This window comes from Lygodium microphyllum, chromosome 2 (genome assembly GCF_053477565.2).
Source record: "Lygodium microphyllum isolate KBCC chromosome 2, Lygodium_microphyllum_v1.1.10, whole genome shotgun sequence".
In the NCBI taxonomy this organism is placed as follows: Eukaryota; Viridiplantae; Streptophyta; class Polypodiopsida; order Schizaeales; family Lygodiaceae; genus Lygodium; species Lygodium microphyllum.
This window is the reverse complement of record NC_141136.1, coordinates 72,592,172-72,613,408: the sequence shown is the minus strand read 5'-3', so window position 1 is coordinate 72,613,408 and position 21,237 is coordinate 72,592,172. Positions and strand designations below refer to the sequence as shown.

The 21,237-nt window shown below is 39.6% G+C and overlaps 1 protein-coding gene across 1 annotated transcript; it reads right to left on the bottom strand.

Moving 5' to 3' along the window:
• Positions 1 to 7,653: 7,653 nt before the first annotated feature.
• On the bottom strand, positions 7,654 to 14,538 carry LOC148039884 (G-type lectin S-receptor-like serine/threonine-protein kinase At1g34300). Its single transcript, XM_087695055.1, has 2 exons — positions 14,059 to 14,538; positions 7,654 to 13,972 (listed from the first exon to the last, which is right to left on the bottom strand). Exons 1-2 carry the CDS (start codon positions 14,281 to 14,283, stop codon positions 11,876 to 11,878), a joined length of 2,322 nt encoding a protein of 773 aa, XP_087551181.1. The 5' UTR covers positions 14,284 to 14,538; the 3' UTR covers positions 7,654 to 11,875.
• Positions 14,539 to 21,237: the final 6,699 nt, after the last annotated feature.

Genomic DNA, 21,237 nt, shown 5'->3' with positions numbered 1-21,237 from the left:
AGCCTGTGGGCTAGCTGTAGAGGCATATGGGGAACCTTTAGTGAAGTCAAAGAAAAGTATTGATGGCAAAACATGTATCGAGACATAGCACATTTTATTGAAACCTGTTATGTGTGTCAAATGTATTCTATGGTCAAGCATCGAGATGGGTTACAACCGACTTATCCCTTGTCTATACATTATAGATGGGTTATTGAACTTGTAACCATGTCTACACGAATATGGAATATGCGATATTTAGTGCTTGCAATAGAGGATCTAACCAATCAAGTTGAAGGAAAAGACTTAATAACCAAGACCACTCAAGTTGTTTGTCATTTTTTGCTTGAAGATGTGTTTTGTAGATATGGTTGTGTGGGTAAAGTAATTGTAGATAGAGGAGAGTTGGATGGTGATGAGGCACGCAACTTCTTTGCTCAATTGGGTATTAAGTTGGCTTTAACATCAGTCTTCATCCCTAAAGGAAATGGGAAAAGTGAGAGGGGACACCAACCTATTCTCAAAGCTCTTGCAAAATCTTGTAGAGGAAATATCAAAGAATGGCCTAAAATGCTACCTTTTGCATTATGGGCTGACCGGACTACTCATAGTACAGTAATTGGCTATATGCTAGTTGAAGTTATGCATGGACAACAACCAATTATGCCAATTGAAGAATCTATTTTCACATGGAGTCTTCTACCTTGGGAGGAAAGCATCAATAGAGAAGAGTTGCTGACTTTGCGCATATGGCAACTAGAAAGAAGGCCTGAAGATGTTCAAGCAGCTATGAGAAGCTAAAGATAGCAAGACTAAAGAACAAAAGAAGATTTGATAAGCGACATTGACTTCGGCCAAGAGCAATTTAAGAAAATGACTGGGTGCTTGTCTATGACAGCATCCTAGATAATCAATACAGTGCTTCTAGGAAGATGGTAAAGCATTGGTTTGGCCCGTATGTGGTAAAGGTCATTCATGACAATGCCACATATTCATGGCTAAATTGGATGGAACAAGCATGAAGATACCCATAGCTAGAAAAAGAATCAAGCTCTTCAAACGAAGAGAAAGTTCAATGTATGAGTTAGAAGACTTGGATATAATTCACGAGCATAAAGACATAGAGGAAGAAGAAGAGGCAGAAGATGAAGACATTGACATGGCAGAAGATACTTTTTCTAACACTACAGATCTGTAAGACTTTGGCACATGCCAAAGGGTGTGCAGGTTAGGAGGGGGTGGATGTCATGCCACTACCTGCACATCGTGTGAAAAACTCTAGAGTGTGGCTTCCTTATAGATTTAGAGAGCCAATGCCATTGTAGACATTATTGTTAGTGTCCATGGTTCAAAAATATTAGATTTAGAGAGCCAATGCCATTGTAGACATTAGTGTTAGTGTCCATGGTTCAAAAATATTAAATTTTTGGACAAGTTTTAGCCAATTTTTGATATTTTAGATTTATCTCTTGTAAAAGTCCATAAAACTGTAGAGAACTTCTAGATTATGATAACATATAAAAGAAAGCATGTAGCTTTCAGCTAATTTTAGAGAACTTTATGTAAAAAGAGAGATTGGCGAAATCACGCAACGCGCGATCGTTGTTTTCAGGCAGTGAACATCACTCCAGAGTGGGAGATGAAGAAAGAGTGATCTGGCTGAATTCTGGCCACATGTCCTGGTTTTTAACCCCCCTTTCGAAGCCAATGGACACATCAGATTGGCGATCTGAGCAGCATAGAGGAAGGTATTATTTTATACATGTTTTTTTCTATTAGAGTTTTATCTTCTCATAATGCAAGAATAAACTGACAAGCTTAATCTCTATTAGTATTCTTCTACATTTTCTAATTCTTTTTTAGAGTATTCTTCTATGCCTTCAATTTCTTCAAACCCCTTCTCTTCCATCTACTCCTCTCCCTGAATCTACCTTCGCCTTGTTGTCTCTTACCCCCGTGGTGGACTCTCGACACCAAATGCACTGACATCGTGTTAGGGGAAGTTTATGCTATCATTAGAGGTGAATTTTGAAATATATTTGGGCTGATTTGGGGCTGAAATCTTCAGCCATATTAAGAGAATTAGCTACATCATTGTTCTTTTAATTGATTTCTTACTCTACAGAAGACATCTTGTCAAAATATGAAAGTATTATGTGCCCCTATGGTAGGGCAATGTTTGTAGATCATTCATAGATGCTTTGAGTTTAATTAAGAGGAGCTTTTTCTTTTATTTCTTGGTTGTGGTAACTTATCCTTATCAAGAACTCAATTTGAAGCTCTCTTGAAGCAAGTTTCTTTGCCCTACAAGCCTTGTAATTGACTCATAAGCTTTTGTCCCTAACAGTCTACATTGAATGTAATCATGCAAAGTTGATTCATGCTATGGCATCATGTATGAATGATGGGATGCAAAGTTGTTTATGATACATGACAGCATATTGTACTTGATTTTATAATTTGTGATTGCTCTTACAGTCAAGAAAACAAGCTTGATTTGAGTTAGAACTTATGAGATAATACTCTTGTGATATTTGCTAAGAACATGCAGTTGGAAGCTCTATTAACATCTTCAAGAAAGCTTGGCTTGAAACCTTCAACCCTTCTCTTATCTCTACCATCTTTGGAGTCTAAGCTCTTGAACCCCCATACATTCTTCTCTCTCAAACCCCTTTGATTGACCGTGAAGTACCTCTTGAACCTTTAAACATTCAATGTAATCTACTTATCTCTTGAAGACACATCTCTATCTATCTTGTCCAGTTTTCTTGCCAAACCCATGTGGTGATCTTCAACCCTACATGCTGTGACAACGGGACATCAACTAGTAAATAGTGTGATCAACCCTTGCAAATAACAAGTTCGTGTGAACAAGTCTTTAAAAAGGAAAACTATTTGACAAATACAGTGTGAAAAGGGTTCAAAAAAGAGGGATCTTTAAACCTTGTAAAGAAATATTAAAACAAGGATAGTAACCCTTATCTCGTATAGCTATTGATCGTTTAAAAAACGGCACAGATTCGCCAAGTCTCAGAAGTGTTGTGACAGTAACGAGATAAGCTGAAATACACCCTCACATCCTATTTTGTATAATTAAGAGGCTGCCAAGCTTCAACTTCTTCTCTCTTTCTCTCTGTGTGATAGAGAAGCAACCTCTGTGCTTATGGTGGAAGCAGACCTTGAGCTTGATTGATAAAGATACCCCTTAAACAAGGCCCTTACGTAGCCCCCTTAAGTTGGGGGTTTAAGTTGATCCCTTGCTTGGCAAGCAACACAAGAAACTTGACAAAAAAACCTTATAATGATGCTTCAATGGCTACCCTTCTTCCTCCCTTTGATGATGGAAGCCTTCAAACTGGACTAGAGAATAAGCACAATAGAAAGCTATACCTTGATTTGTTAAATGACAGAGTAGGTTTGGAGCAACAGAGAGTGAGCGGTCAGCTCATCCCATTTCTTTCATTATGCCAATGCAATCACTGCTCGTATGGTTGGCATCTTGGCAATAGGGCTGAAAGTTTCTTCGTAGTCTAGACCATGTTGCTGAGCATATCCCTTGACGACCAGCCTACTGGCTTTGTACCTCTCTACACTGCCATCCAACTTGCACTTATTCTTATAAACCCATTTACAACCAATGGTCTTTTTCCTATCTGGTAATGGAATAAGATCCCAAGTGCTATTTTCAACCAAGGCAGCCATTTTCTCATCCATGGCTGTGCACCAATTCTTATCCATCATTGTTTCATCATAAGTGGCAGGTTCTTTAACCTCCATAACCTTCATCATATAAGCATAATACTTCACAAAGTAACCACTATAAGTCAGTCTATCCACAGGATACCTAACCCTCTGCGAGCGTCTAAGTTGTGGTGTACTACTAGATTCCCCTCTCTCATGAGGCAGAATGTACATGCTTTGCTACTGAGTACCACGCATATACACAGCAGGAATACCAAGTTCATTGTCAAGACTATCAGCTGAGTCATAGCCTGAAGTCATCATGCCGAGTGTATCATCAAAATTTTTTTATTTCCCTTTGATGTCCATCATGTCATATCTCCCCCTCACTGACATAGTGGTGTCAATGGACGATAAGCCAAAACTCCGCAATCTCCCTGTCCATGGAAATATAAGGGGTGATACATTCGTAACCCTAGGACCTGTCAATGTAGTACTCTACTATGAACCAATTGTAGAAGCATGTGAAGAAGGCATGTCAAATAGTACTGCTATAGGTGTTGCATACCAAGTAGCCATCTCATCAAATATAACATCCCTGCTCACAAGTGTCTCCCAATTAGAGGGATCAAAACATTTATATGCCTTCTTTTCTTACGTATAACCAATAAAGACAAACGTATGTGCTTTCGGATCCAACTTACTTCTCTTTTCATCAGGAATATGGACATAAGCAATACAACCAAATACTTTCATGTGACTGACATTAGGTTTGTAGCCATACAACTTCTGAAAGGGTGTCACATCATGAATGCTTGTAGTGGGAGTCATGTTCAAAAGGTACATGGTTGTCATAACAGCCTTAGCCCAATAGTAAAGCGACATATTCTTCTCATTCATCATAGCACGGGTAGCTTCCATCAATACCCTATTCTTCCATTTAGCTACTCCATTCTGTTGTGGAGTGTAGGTGCATGTAAGCTACCTACGAATACCATTTTTGAGCCAAAAAACTATCAAACTCATGTGATACATACTCTCCACTACTATCGGATCTCAGAAAAGAGATGTAGCAATCAAATTCTATCTCAATCCGCTTCTTGAACTACTTAAAAACAACAAACACCTCATCCTTTGCTTTCAATATATAAACCCAAGTATAGCAGCTAAAGTCATCTATGAAGGTCACATAGTATTTAGAGCCTCCCATAGATGCATTATGGGTTGGCCACCACACATCAGAATGGACCAACTGCAAAGGCCTCGTGTTGTTTCGTACATGCTTGACAAAAGGCAATCATGACTATTTACCAAATTGACAGGCATCACATACCTAACAAAGATCAGTGTAGGTAAACTTTGGTAAGCCAATAACAAGCTGTCTCTTTTGCATCAATTGCAACCTGTTGAATATTTACATGCCCCACTTTCTTATGCCATATTTCTAGGTCTTTGACTATGCCTAAACAATGAGCAAACATTGTTGATTTCACTGTGGTAAAGTGGCATCTAATGTGAACATTCTGCCATGTCTATGACCGCAAGCAATCAATTTGCAGCCATTACCAAACTCTTCAATGAAGCAACCATGCTTATTAAAATGGAATTGCAAATTCTGCTTAATCATCTGACCCACAAACAGAAAATTCTTTGTAATGGATGGGAAATGCAACACATCATGCAGGTTCTTCTTCTTGCCATCATGAATCACCAAAGGTACTATGCCTTTGTTCTCAATGCTATGTTGCGTATCATTGCTTGTGCATACATAGCCACTCTTGTCAGGCACCATATCTGTGAACCAGACACCATGAGGTGTCATATGATTCGATGCTCCCAAATCAATGTACCAAAGATCATATGCATTTGACTTCTTAGCAGTCCTGTTTTGCACATAAGTCATGGCAAACAACCTATCTGTAGAATCATCCTCTGTATGGCTGGACGATGCATAATGTCCATGTTTCTTGCTCTTCTGATTTCCCTACTTCTTCCAGCAGTCCTTGGCAATGTGTCCATACTTGCCACAGTAATGGCAATCCTTATCCTTGTTAGGATTGTCAGAGACACGTTGTGGCTATTAGGACTCTCTAACCCTAGGGCTAGATCTCCCCCTAGCTCTAAACTTACCACCTCCTCGTGCATTTGAACCCTGCTGGGTATTACTGCCATGAGACATATTCTATGGTGCTCCTCTGCCACGATAAAATCCCCTACCATAGCTGCCACAACCGCATTGATTCAAGTAAAAGATAGAATCCTTGCTCTTAGAGCTACTAGAACCAGTAGCCAATCCTAGTTTGACTTCCTCATGAATGAGCAATGCCACAAGCTCATTAAAGTCTCGCATTTTAGCCCACATAATCATGGCTGTAACAAAAAATTTATATTCAGGCCCCAAGCCATTTAATGCAACTGCAACCATGTCTTCATCCTCCACATGTGTACCAATGGACGCTAATTGGTATACAATGGTCTTGATTTCAGTCACATAGTCTTGAATAGACCTACCCTTTCTCTCCATATTATTGAATTTCTGCTTAGTTGTCTTCCTAGCACTTGTGGTAGTGCCATAGTACCTGATCAAGGTATTCTATGTATCCTTTGGAGAGACGTAGTTCATAATCTGCATTACCATAGCATCCAAAATACATAATGACAACCAATGTAGAACCCTACCTGCTCTTTCCGTCCAAGCTCTATAAGCTCTCAGTTGATCTAGAGTGGGATTCCTATCAGTAGGCAATTTGGGTTTAGCCTCTACTCTTGTTACCAAATCCCAATATCCTTTTCCTATCAAAAAGTTCTCCATGCAAAACTTCCAGATGGCATAGTTGTTGCTGTCAAGTTTCTCACCCGCTATCTAGGTTATGTTATCTGTTTTGTTTGCATTTGTCATGTTGTAAACACTGTTCGACTTCCTACAAACCAAGGTTTCTTAACTGATCAATTTCAGCCTTCCAGTTCAATGACAGTTTTTAACAGCAACCCTCTGTTCAAATCAGAGTATTTTAGTCCATAAACATGTCAACCATATCCCAAGTCAAGTGGCAATACATCCAGGTATAACAACCTATTTGTATGGATTGCATTTAGTGCATACTTTGTATGTAAACACACTAACTAGCAATGAATAGAGAAGTAGTCTATGAACAGAAACTGTGTGTAATAGATAGCCTTTTCTCAGCCAAAGCAAGGGTATTTATGCCTCAACATAGCCCACAACATCTTAGACAATTTCCACTACATGCAGGTATCCATACATGTCCATCTAGACACATTGCAGTGCATGTACATGTATGGAAGTAAATATTCTTCTAGCTAATAAAAATAGTTAATAACCTGTTATAACTAGCAGCAAATCAGTCCAAATTTGGGCATTTAATACTCACAATATCCCACAAAAATACCTATAGCTCCAATGGCATGACTCAAGCCTTATAGGTACCAAATGGATGTCAGTATGTTTCAACCTTCGAGTGATAACTATCATACATTCAAATTACATATTTTAACCCGTAATTTCCAAATCTGTAAATGCATTCCAAATGGCATGACTCAAGCCTTATAGATACCAAATGGATGTCAATATGTTTCAACCTTCGAGTGATAACTATCATACATTCAAATTACAGATTTCAACCTATAATTTCTAGTGTAATGCATTCCAAAACTGAATTTTTAATCCCTTTTAATCATGCATAGGTGTACATGGGTATTGCACAGACATATATCAAGCATTCTTGATAGTCATATCCATCATTCCAAAGCATTGATGGATCAAACGGTGCCCTCTATTAGTGCTAAAAAACTTTTGGACATCTTTCAGCATGTCATTATCTTCAAACACTGAGCATTTGACACTCCCAATCCAAGACAAAAAACATAAGAGATAACACATATGCTTTGTCAAGCATCCACCAAGTATAATCTCTTCAATGATCACTGTTTGTTGAGACTTAGTGTTGCCTATGAGTTGCCATACACAACTATTGTATTCATCCTGCATTACATAGGTTTGCTGGTCACATTCAAATTGCTTTACATTAGTTTGCTACAACATACATAATGCTCCATGAGCTCATGCCAATGCTCAACCATTTAGCAAGTAATATGTCACATTGGATGCATATACATTATACATCAAGATTGCCTTCAGATCTGTCCAGGTATAGCTGTAGGAACAACATGTGCAACTTCTACATGCCACGTTTTCTACCTTGTTGATGGTCAATGAGTTGTTGGTCACTTGCAAACTAATGTTCCTTCACTGGAGGCTCTAATGTATGCCTCAAATGTCCCATATGATTGCTCAAGCAAGTGGATGATTAGTAGTGGCCAGATCTACTCACGTTTTTCAAGGGAAAATTTGATGCATCATGTTTGCATACTGCTGCTCATACTAACCACAAATGAGCTCAATGATAGGCTCTATCACTTGCCAATGATCCCTCATGCGTACATCAACAAGTCTAACATGTGTAGGAGATCCAAATCTGATGCACGCTTCTCCAATGTTGGCTATGGCTTCTTTTCCTTGCAGCTTCAAATTTTTCATTCATGTTCCAGCTTTTACAATGCCAATGCCAGGCTACAAGCTCTCAAGAATTCCATGGTTCATGGCTCTGATACCATGTTAAATGACATAGTAGGTTTGCAGCAACATAGAGTGAGCAGTCAGCTCATCCCAATTTCTTTCATTTTCCCTCAAGTAACTAGTAGAGCATAATAGTTACAACTAGGTCATCTAGCCAATGTACTAACCGTGGATAAGTCAGAGACCACCGACTTATTAAATGTCCCACACTTGCTGTGTATAGCTGGACATACAGTTAGACTGTCGATCACACACATAGACAAATAGATAGATCTTGAAGTCTTAACATGCTTGAGAAGACCTATTCCACACTGCAAGCTTTGAGCTTCTTTGGGCAGCATCTTCTTCCTTGTCTTTGAGCTTCTCCAAGCACAATAGCTATGGATGGCTATAGGCCAATTCATATTATATTTTCATACAATAAGAAACCACTCTTTCATATGCTCAAACAAGTATTTCAACATATAGACCTCTAAAGTGGAAAGGGGGAAGAGACTGGCCCATTTACCATTACAAAAGATGCATCATTATTGAACATGGCTCTTGCAATGTTGATGAATATAAGGCCAAAACTAATGTTGTGAGCATCAATGTGATGAAGTGCCAGGTCATCCTGTCATACACTGTCTAGATATGTGTTCACCAGTGCAAAATCTGCATCTAGGGTAAGGGCATGATCAATGGATATGACAAGATTGAGGACAACATCTTGGATCTTACTACCAAAAACAAATCCAAATTGACAAGGGTAAACAATTTTAGCTAAGAGAAATTTGATCCTCAATGAAAGGATTTTTGAAAGAATCTTGTAGGTGAAGGGCAACATAGTGAGAAGTCTCGAGTGTGATGGTTTGGCTCTATCAAGGAACTTAGGTACCAACTTGCTTATCCCAATATTACATTCCTTAAGGAGCATTCTAGATTTTCTAGCCCAATTGAAGGGTCTTGCCTCTCTTCATTGCATCTAGGGCCAAAACTTAAGTTCATCCGTAGTGAAAGGTCTCTCAAGTAAAAGGGGTCTCTCCTACAAAAATTGGGCAACTCTCTCCTCGTAGCATTCCCCTCCTTTGGACTCACTTCCCACAATTGAGGAGAGATGCACCTTGAAGACTTGCATGATTCCTCAATCATCTATCCTATCCCCTTGTTGATCCTCAATTTCAACAATTGATTCCTTTCTTTGTTTGGCCTTCATGACCTTTAAAAACATGGAAAACAGATTGTCCCCCAAGAGTTCATATGAACCCTTAAGTTGAATCTTAGTAGCAATAGCTCTATTCTCTTCCAGTTCCGTAATATGTTGCTCTACCACCATCACCATCCTCTTCATGTGTTGGTCATTAGGGTAAGTAGTAGTGAGTTTCTGGCCTGGGCCACATGGTCAATGTGTTGCCTTCTTTGTGTTGCTTTTGTCCTTCCATGCCTTTTAGCAAGGTGTGTAGCCTGCTTGCAAGGATTTCATCCACTTAAAATCTAGGGAGTGTGACTCATTGACTGCTCTCTTCCAAGTATACTTGGATTTGTTAAGGAATTTGCTTTCATTTAGAAATGAGATATTCATCTTAAAGGGGGGAGGTCCATTGTTTGTTCTTCTTGTAATAATCATCTTAAAGGAAAGAATGAGTGGGAGGTGATTTGAGGTAGTTTCCTAGGCAAGTTTTCTAATTTTGGTACTGCTCCCTAGCCACCAAGCATCCATATTAGTGTAAACTCTATCAAATCGGCTCGCCCTCCATGTTGGACTAGTATGTCTGCCATGCCATGTGAAGGGGGTCACATCAATTTGTTGAAAGGCCAAGGCTAGGGGCCTCAAATCATGGGAGCTTTCCAATTCTCTCCAAGTATGTTTTCATGCAACAATCATGGTACACCCCCCATATGACCTGCCAGCCTGCCTAGGGGTCATGTTCTAGTTGCCCGCCACTAAGGTGGGTGAGTTGTCCATTTGATTGTTGATGAACTCCCATAGTTGTTGTCTCTTGGCAAAGATATTCGGGATGTAGATTCATACCGGGGTGAGGTCTTCCCCAACGATACGAAACTTGATAGCTAGTGCAATGCCGTCTCCTCTCTTCCAGATCAATTTCGAGTGGAGCTCCTCCTTGACTACAATCAAGGTACCTCCTTAACCTTTGCGGCAAGTATCCACAAAAATCTGAAAGCCCAGTGGTGAGAATGCTCTCAATGGTTTATGCAATCTAATTAATCTGTAGCAGGTTTTTTGCCTAACGTCAGAGGTTAATCCCCTGACATTCCATGTGAGCAAGGTCGCCTTGCCAATTTGCTTGTGCATTGACACACTATTTATTGACATCAGTGACAAATTCTCTAGCCCCTTCACAGTCGCAAAAATGTGCGATCAACAAGAGGAGTGCAAGCAAGCTGCTTGATCGACACCTTCTATTGCTTCTTCTTACTCTTGCTGATACTGATCCATCCTCGCTAAGGGGGGAGGTTCTCCTTCTGTGGGGTGGTTCTTTTGGCAGCAGTCTCCATCTTACTAGGTTAATTACTCTCTCATTTTTCCATCTGGTTGGTCTTGGCAACAACTATCTGTGGGGTCGACTCTTGTGTCTGTTTACCTCTATCCATTTCCTTGACTTTGAACGGTGCCTGCAGAACCTTCAGCCCCAAGTCTGCAGTTGTTTCCTTATGTCTTTGAGAGTCAACACTCCCTTCCTCAGTGGGCTATGTTTGCATCATCTTGGGACAATCTCTTGTCAAAGTGGCTGCTTTTTCGACACAAGTAGCAAGCATCAGGGAATAGGGTTTAGGGTTACGACCTTTGCAAGTTGAGCATTGTTATCACGCATGCTCGTTATTACTAAAAATGTAACTATACTTTGAAAGTGTAGTCCGGTGTTACACTACCCTTACGGTGTCTGGACGGGTAGTTTCGGGTCTCCGGTTCTGAATGGCTGTGTCCGACTGTATCTTATTACGGGTTGCATGCCAATGACGACTGTAACAATGATACTCTGCATATTAATTCTGAGAGAGATGATAAGGCACAACTGCTTATACATTGTCTTAGACTCGCACAGCACACCTCCGAAGGCATTTTGCCCTTCTGCCAACGTCCTGGGAAAATGCCAAGGAATAGAGCAGAAGAGGCAGTCAATCTCTGCAATGCATTCGTAGTATGCATCCGTTGCCCATGCAGCAATTACAAGCTACTTGGGTTTGTGTCATGATACAGAGGATTTGGAAGAAGGTGAGAGGTGGCATTTTTAAAAAAGGGGGAAAGCTCAGCATAACAATAACAATGAATCTAATGAACAAGCTTAAGGTCTTTTGATCATGACAGTAAGAAACAGGCTTTTTGGCATCGGGTGAGGAAGAATACGCCAGATGTGTAGTGTATGCTAGCCCATAATTGCACAGTTAAGCCCACCTTTGATGAAGAGATGACCCATTTCTGTGCTTAGTCTTCAAAGAGGGAGACTCTGAAACTCACAACCAATAACATGAAGAAAAGATAACAAGCTTTGGGAGGGATGCTACACATGCATCTGCAATTGCCCATACATCAAGCCACACTTTTGTGAATAATTCTAGTGACCCACAAACTGATGGCACATATATAAATCATTTTTGTCATGACTCAGTTAAAGGGACCTATCTAGCAGAAACCATGGAGTAGGAATAGCGTTTAGTGCTGGTTGTTGCTGATGAGTTTGTATAATCACTGTCTGAAACTAATGAGCTTGGGCGAATAAAAGAAGATGAAGGATGAGGTAAAGGAGGATCCTCCACTGGAAGCGTTCCATCAATCAGCTGAACAACACGTGACATCGCGGGTCGCATTGAAGGATTGGACTGAACACACCACATGCCTACTTTGAGCACCTGAAGCTTCTGAGCTGCCTCTCTGGATCCTTGGCTACTATTATTCTGCTCTTCAGTAGAAGAGGTTAGATCCAAGGCAGTATCTACATTCTGGGGCTCACTGTTATTCAATTCCTGATTATGAACCTCCATGACTCCCTCTAGAACACACCTAACTGCCCACTCCATTAATGGCGTATTCGCGTCATCTACGCTCCTGAAACCTCGCACTAGCTCTAAAAGAAGCATGCCAAAACTGAACACATCCACCTTGGAGGTTAGCTCCTGACTAGTAAGCCACTCAGGAGCAAGGTAGCCACGTGTTCCACGGATGCCAGACATAGTGATGTAGCTGTCCATATGGAAGTGCTTGGCAAAGCCAAAGTCAGCCACCTTGGCTGTGAATTGTTTGTCAAGGAGAATGTTGTGGGGCTTGATGTCACAGTGCAGGATGGGTGGGCTGCACTCGTGGTGAAGGTATGCTATCCCCCGCGCTGCACCTAAGGCGATAGAGTGGCGTGTGAACCATGGTAGTAGCTCATGCTGGGAGCTAGAAAGAAACTTGTCAAGTGAGCCATTGTCCATGTACTCATACACAAGAAGCCTCTCCTCCCCTGCACGTCGCTTCCTAAAGGAATATCCCAACAAACTCACCAGATTGACATGATGAATCTCCCCCAAGGTTTTCACCTCTGCTCTAAACTGTGTCCTTGCAGTGTCGCTGCCACCACCACCAGCTCCCCCTTTTTCATCCACACCACTCTTAAGCAATTTCACTGCCACTGCAATCTGCTGATTACTCCCATTGCCAGCGTTTAATAGCAATCTCTTGTTATGCCTAATGCTACTCATACCTTCTACTTTCACCCACCCTTTGTACACTACCCCAAAGCCTCCTTCCCCTAGCATTTCACTAAAATTACGTGTTGCCACTACCAGCTCCTTATATTCAAAATACCTCACTGGTCCATGCCCTTCAAATTTATGTCTCCTTCTCTGTGTCCAGGATGTCCTTCTCCCTCTGCATCGCAGCCAGACAATGCAGCCAAGAGCTACCATCGATAGGGCGGCAATGGGAACTCCAACTCCAACTCCTATCACCCATGGCTGACCCGGTTTGCTGTTTGTCACAGGAATTATGGTTTCTACCACTTTGATGAGCAGAGTGTTGGAATCCGCAGTGTGCCCATTTAGAAGATACCCAACTTGACTATTGCCTTTTAGAAAGCAAACACCATCATCTCTGTATGATGCAGCCATGCATGTACAATCACTCAAGCATAACATTTTACAATCATTCAAGCCCACGTTATTTTGGTGTTCAATATCATTGTAGCTATAGTCACTATGAGCCACTTCGACCATAGTTGTGTTGTACTTGGTGGCATGCTGCTGTGTTCCACAGGAGGCATTGAAATTGATAAGGTTCTTACACCCTTGTGAGATGTCCCCTGCGACTCGGGGTTGGTAACCAGGTGGGCAACTGCAATTCACGCTACTCCCTACCTCAGTGCAGATTCCAAAGGGGCCACATGGGCTGCCTAGCGAGCACTTACCATCTAACATTTGCCACACCTCTTTCCAAGAGCTTACATTGGATTCCCACATGTATGCTCTCAAGTTTCCATCATAATCCAAAGTCATTCTCTGTATCTTATTACTCGATGTGTCACTGCGAAAGAGAATGAGGTTGTCTCGTGTGATCCAAAGACCACTAGTGGTATTCATGCTAGCGTACACGTAGATAAAATCGTTCCCCAGTGAATCAACCGCATGGAAATACAAATTAAGATAGGCATCAGTTGCGATGTGGAATCCACCGGGAGCAAAAGAGGATCGATTGCTTCTTGATTGGAGCAAGAAAGACTTATTGGCAACGATGTCATCCTGCAAGTCCGAGAGCATGAGGGAGTCGCGGGGATAATCGAAGCTCTGCCACAAGGTGGAGTTTGCGTGGAGGAGCACGAGGTTACCTGTGTCTTGGAGCTGGGCGTAAGAGGCAGAGCTGCCGGTGCTGCTGCTCCAGAGCAAGGCACCCTGGGGACTGTGAAGCTCAAGGCTACCCTTAGCAGTGAAATTAAAGGTAGAACCAGATGCAACACTGGGATCATCGTCCAGTCCGGCCCACCAGAGCGCTGTTCTGTTTGGATCTGCGGAGTGCCAAACAGAGAGAAGGTACGCGGTATGGTCTTGGCCATCGTTGGTTGGAGAGAACCCAAATGAGTAATTCCCTGCCTCTGACAGCCAGAAGGACTCCCGCTGGCCAGCGACGAAGGAAGCGTTGCCCGCTGCGTAGAGGCGCACCGCAGAGCACCCAACAGGCAAATTGCTCAAGCCTACAGTAATCAGTGTGATCCAGACGAGGAATACGCTGCCCACGTAAGCAGAAAATGTGCAGAGACTAGCCATCTTGGAGGTTAGACTCATCCATAATACATCGGTTAGTTATAAGGAGTATGGAAATAATGCGAAATTCTTCCCAAGGGCGGGGGCCCACACAGGAGAGAGACTAAGTCAAGCAGGCGGGCTCGATTTTTTTTTTTGGGGGGGGGGGGGGGGGGGGGGGGGTGTGCTGGACGTGTGACACCCGCCCTCGCGTTCTCCTTGTTTTTTGTGGGGGAGGTGAGGGGCTGCCACGTGGCACCCATCCCCCACCGTTCCTTAACTAATAGTATAGATATCAAAGCATGTCTTCAACAAGTTTTTCCCAAAATCAATTTAGTAGTAAGGGCTACTAAATTCAAAGATCCCTTACTTTGATTTGGAAGTTGAATTTGCAAAGATTGATGCACATTTTCTAAGGTTTCATTATACCAACTCCTATACACTAGTAAGAGCTATTCATGTCATGACCCAAAATCTCTTCTTAAGAGCCTTTAAAAATGTGGTTAACTATTCATACAAAAGTGCACTTAAGTCTTACATATTACACCAAACCTCTAGGTACAATAGAAACATTGGAAGATAATTGCTAATGTTTTTGTAATAAAGAGGCTAAGAACATATGCTTTAACTATTCGTGTAAGAGCGAACTTAAGTTTTACACTCCGATTAGAGGTATGCAAGTTCTTGCCAAGTCACCATTTGTAGTGTGTGGTGTAGATAAGAAATCCCTACCCTTTCAAGTGGAAATGTGAGGCTTGTATAATGTATAATGTGAGGCAATTGAATGTTAGGGCCTGCATTAGGACTTTCTTATAAAGGGGAAGGGGGGGGGGGGGGGGGGGTGTAGGGCTTGCATTAAGACTTTCTTATCAAGGGGGGTCACACTCTCTCAATTTAATTAGAGCTAGGAGTCTTGGAATGATGTGATATGCCTAGTACAAAGTTGTAGTCAAGTCGATTGCAATATTAGTAGCACGTTGGTCAATTGACCCAACCTTCTTTTCATATGACTTCAAAGTATCGTACTTTTGAATAATTCTATCCATGAATTCAATATTAACATTTTGAACTTCTCATTTTGTTTGAACATGCCCAATCCACATCGTAGAAGGTAAGCTTCTCATTTCCAACTTCTCATTTTGTCTAAACATGTTGAATCCACATGATTGAAAGTAAGCTTGAAACCTCCCAACCTTTTCACATGATGACTAATAAGCCCTAACCCACATTCTTGACCCAAAGACTTATTCTTTGTAGCAATTTCGATCTCCCCTTTTGTGTTGCTAGCCTTCATCGTACAATTGACAATAATTGATAGAAAAATAAAAAGAGAACAAATTGCACAAGAGAATAAAACTTCAAAACTTCTATGGCACATGATTGGGTATAATCACTTTTCATGCATGGGTGAGCACCTCCCCCATGCATGAAATTATAATATTCAACTAGCGTTTAGGCCGCTTTGCGGCAGCTTCGTTGCCTCAACAATCCATTTCTCATCTTTCTCTCTCCTCTTTTTCCTCTCTTTCTAATTTTTTAATTTACTCTCTCTCCCTCCAAATTCCCTATGTCTAATTTTCTCTCTCTGCCTTCTATTTTAGTTTATTTTTTCTCCTCTCCTGGTTCTCTCTCTCTCTCTCTCTTTCTCTCTCTCTCCTTTTTTTCTCTCCCTGCTTTTCTTCTCTTTCTTCTCTCTCTCCTTTTATTCTCCCCTCTCTCTCCTCTCTTTTCCTTCTCTCTCCCTCTCCTCTTTTTTCCTTTTTTTTCGTCGTCTTCTCCTCTCTCTCTCTCTTCATTCTCTTTTTAAAATTTTTATGTTCTCTCTCTTCCCTTCTCTCTCTCTCTCTCTCTCTCTCTCTCTCTCTCTCTCTTCTTCTTCTTCTTCTTTCACTTTCTTTCCCCCCAGTCTCTCTTAAAGTATGTAGATTTTATATTTTTTCTATATATAATTCTCTATTTATGTTTATATTCTCTCTCTTCTCCTTTCTCTCTCTCTCCTTTTATTCTCTCTCTCTCCTCCCCTTTATCCTAATTTTCCTTTTTTTTCTTCTCTCCCTCTCTCTCTTTTAAATTTTATCTTCTAGACTCTCTCTCTCTCTCTCTCTCTCTCTCTCTCTCTCTCTTTAAAAATATATTTAAATTAAAAAAAGATTGTTCTCTTTTCTCTTTTTTCCCATCTCTCTTCCTCTTTTCCTCTTTCTTCTTCTTATTCTTCTTGTCTCTTTCTTTCTCTCTCTCCCTCCTCTCTTTTCCTTCTCTCTCCTATTTTTTCCTTTTTTTCTTCTCTTTAAATTTTTTCTTTTCTCTTTCTTTTAAATTTGATATTTCCTCTCTCTATGATTATTTTTCTATGTGTTTCAATTCTCTCTCTTCTTATTTTCTCTCTTCTTTTCTTCTCTTTGTCTCTCTCCCTCCTTTTCTTCTCCTCCCTTTTCCCTTTTTCTTTCTCTCTCTCTCTCTCTCTCTCTCTCTCTCTCTTAAATGTTATATTTTCTCTCTCTCTGTGTTCCCCCTCTCTCTCCCTCCCTCTCCCCTTCTTCTTTTTTGCTCTTTGTATATATTTCTCTCTCCCTCTCTCTCTCTCCTTATTTTAATTAAAAGAAAGTTTAAATTAAAGAGTTTAATCTAAGAGAGAGAGAGAGAGAGAGAGAGAGAGAGAGAGAGAGAGAACCTAGGCCCTACACATAAGAGAGAGGAGGGAGGGGAAGAAGACAAATGTTTGATTTAAAAAAAACTATTCTCTTTCCTCTTTCCCCCCCTCATCTCTCCATCTTATTATTATTATTATTATTATTATTATTATTATTCCTCTCTCTCTCTCTCTCAAAGTGTGTGAAAAACTATGTTTGAAAAACTTTAAATTAAAAAAAGCTTTCAAAAATATTTTCTTAAAAGAAAATTTTAATCTGACTGTGTGTGTGTGTGTGAAACTTTTGATTTAAAAAGAAGTTTGATTTGAGAGAGAGAGAGAGAGAGAGAGAGAGAGAGAGACCTAGGCCCTACACATGAGAGAGAGAGGGGGGAGGGGGGAGGAATTTAAATAAAAAAGGGGAGGGAAAAAATAAAGAGAGAGATTATAAGTGAGAGAGAGGGGAGGGGGTTTTAATTTAGGCTGCCAAATGACGGATGTCCACTTCGTAAGCTTTAACCAATCAAAACACTTATTTAAGGGTTGGGTGTCTGTAGTCCTTTACACATTGGAGAGGACATGACCTATTGTTTACTTGCTAAACAGGTGAACTCCCCGCCCACTTTTGGACAGGGAGTCTCCCTTGCCCACTTTGTAAAGTGGCAGACAAGGATACACTTTTTGCATTTGTAACCAATTAGAAAATTTATAAGTTTATTATTATTATTTTTTTACAAACCGTGTCTTTTTGGTGTGTAAAGGTATGACGCCCATGTCCGCACCCAGTTTCAAAAAGTGTGTACCCACACTCTGAGTGGGGGTTGGCCATTCATCACTTAGTGTGTAATCAGCCTTTAAAAAGAGGGGGGGGGGGGGGGGGGGGGGAGGGAGGCTTTAATGAAATAAGGGAGGGGGAAGAGAAAATGAGAGATTATGAGTGAGAAAGAGGGGAGGGGAGGGGGTTTTGATTAAAAAGGGAGGTTTGGAAAATGGGGTAGGTTTGGGAATCCCTGTGGAGATTCGAGGCTTTCCAAACCTATAGCGAAAATAATATAGTAGTAAGATTAAGCTTTTGTGCTCAAAATATATTAAGAGCATCCTTTTTGAGTTCTTGCTTTTCCTCTCCTTGTACAATTTGCTTTTGTGCAAATAAATCAATCAAATACACTCTAATCTAGATATATTTACAACCAAAAATAATATTTTGTCACCTCTAAAAATACATCAAAATGAATCTATTATGCATGTGCACACACAAAGTCTTTGTGCTAATAAGCACAAACAAAAACATAATGTTTTTAATAATATTTTTCATACTATAAAGCACATAAATTCCATGCATTAAAATACACACTTTAAAATAATAATTTCACTTAGCACTATCAAATTATTTGATCACCACAATTCAAAACACATTAGTATCCTTTCATCTATTGATTAAGCATCATGCGACCAGTACTACATGCTTACGTGATAAGTCATGGATTATGCGGCAAACAAACAAAATCCACAATAACCATGACAATCTAAATTTAATAAACAAATATAATTCCTTAACATTTATTGGGGATTGAAAAGCAATTGTCCCCAATTGATAACTCTAAGAAAAATATACAAGGGTAGTCAACCACATGTAGGTGTTGCCTCCTACAACGAATTTGCATTGTGTACTAGTGCTGCCTCTTATGGCGAATCTACACTATAAAATTCTAACTAGTGCTACCTCTTACAGTGAATTTGCACTATAAAGTTCCATGGATTTTACATAAAACATTATCTCTAGTGGCAAATGTGTGTCCATGGGATATTGAATGTGATTATGACTGCTAGGTATCAATTAGATTGTCATACGTTAAAGTTAGCACTGATTTTCAAATCCATTGTGATTCTTCTACAAAATGATTTCTGTACTTGACCAAATACTTGTGATATTGATTTACAGTTCTAATGGAGGTCTACTCATGGTCAAGAATTACTTCAGGAACTAAAATTTTAGTATCAGTCTCTAACAAAGGAGGGTTATCAACTATAAGAGTAACTGAATGTGTTCCTTTGAATGGTTTCAACAAACTAATGTGAAAAGAATTATGTATGTGCTAGTGAGGAGGGATACCCAATCTAAATGCACTCTCATTAATATCATGAATAATACGGAATGGACCACAATACCTTAGTGCTAACTTAATTATCAGATACCATTCGATGGGTTTTAGTCTCCACTTTTCAGTTTTCAATCAAACTATATCATTCTCTTGAAATTTAAAAGCCTTATGCTTTTTATTAGCTTAAGTTGTATACTTAGTTGGATTGCTTAATCTTTTCGATGACTTCCTCTAAGATGTTTCGATGGTCAATGGCCAAAGAATCAACAACTGGAACATCATTAGCAATGGTCATCATAGGGATAGGCAATAAGTAAAATCCATCTTAGAATCTAAATAAAGCTACCTAGAAATGATTACAAAATCAGCTACTATCATGATCAGATAAGATAACCTTAGGAAACCTATGATGAGGGAACATGGTGTTAATGAACAATCTATCAACTTTTGGAGCGGACAAAGTCTTTTTAATGAACACTTTAGCAGGTTGTGGAATATGGTGTTAATAAACCATTTAACATCTTGAGTATACAAAGTCTTTTTATAGGGGCAAAGCCTATTTATAGGGACAAAGTCTTTTTACAAGGAATAAATTAGGCTTGTTTAGTAAATCTATCCACAATTGTCCAAATCATGTCATGGTGAGAGGATGTTGTGGGAAGACTAGTGATAAAGTCCATAGAAATTTACTTCCATGGGCCATTAGAAATTGATAAAGGCATAAGCAAATAGACGATTTTCCATGGTGATGCTTAATATGTTGGCGTACAATGTATTTAGACACAAATTTTGAAATGAAATGCTTCATGATAGGCCAATAAAAATACTTTTTGCATGCACCTATCATAGATTGAATACCCCTATGTCCCATATATGTAGATTGATACATTTTAGTCATAGCAGTAATTCTAAAAGGTATGATAACATACATATTTCTTCAGATAAGAATAATTATAAAAAATAGTGGTGTTAGTATTTTGAAATCTTAGCTAAATAAAAGAGAAATCAAGATCTAAAACATAAGTAGGAATCATAGTATCAAAGGTTTGAATTTCAACAATGGAAAGATGATTTAAATACACACATTTGATTCTATCAAATCCAAGAAAATGATATTATGCAATATTTTCCAGTGGCATATGACTTAATACATGTGCTACAACATTAACATGACCTGGTTGATATTGGATCATGGGATAAAATTTTTGAATAAAAGAAGCCCATTAATGTGTTGATAAAAAATGAAAGATTGGTTCAACAAATGTTTTATGGCTTATTGATTAGTTTTTATAAGAATATCAGACCCCATTAGGTAGGATTTCCAAATATTCAAAGCACGAACTATAACTAATAATTCTTTATCATAAGTAATGTAGTTTTAAGGTCTCAATTACAACTCTCATAAGCAATAGGATGCTTATTTTGCATTAAAACAGTACCTATGCCTAAACCACTAGCATCCCTCATTTGTATGAGCATGTTGAATTCGCATGGTATAAAGTAATCATGAAACCTTCCAACCTTTTCACATGATGACTAGTAAGCCCTAACGCACATTCTTGACTCAAAGACTAATTCATAGCAATTTTGATATCTCCTTTTGTCTCTAGTCCATCCAAAACTATCCAAATGCATATCCATGTGACAAAACTCCTTGCTCTAGTTATGCTAGGATTTGGGTGATGGCTATTTCCAAAGGTGCTATCTTTTTTACGGGATATGTAACATAAACAACTCACTTGGCTCACACTTTCCAACAATTGTCTACATGTGTTAGGATTCAAATAATTAATGTCCATCTTATCAAGAATACTAGGTGCTCTTGCACACCTAGGCTACTCAAAACATGGTGTCACAAAAACAGAGTGCGCTTTGCACTCTAAGCCACACTTCACATGGAAAGAGTATTATCAGAGTTAAGAAACTTTATACTTATGTATCGTATTTTGTTATTATGATCCTTGAGGTAAAGATAATTTAAACAATGAAATTTGTAATTTATGGAGAACTCTTATGCATTTGTACATTAGTATTTC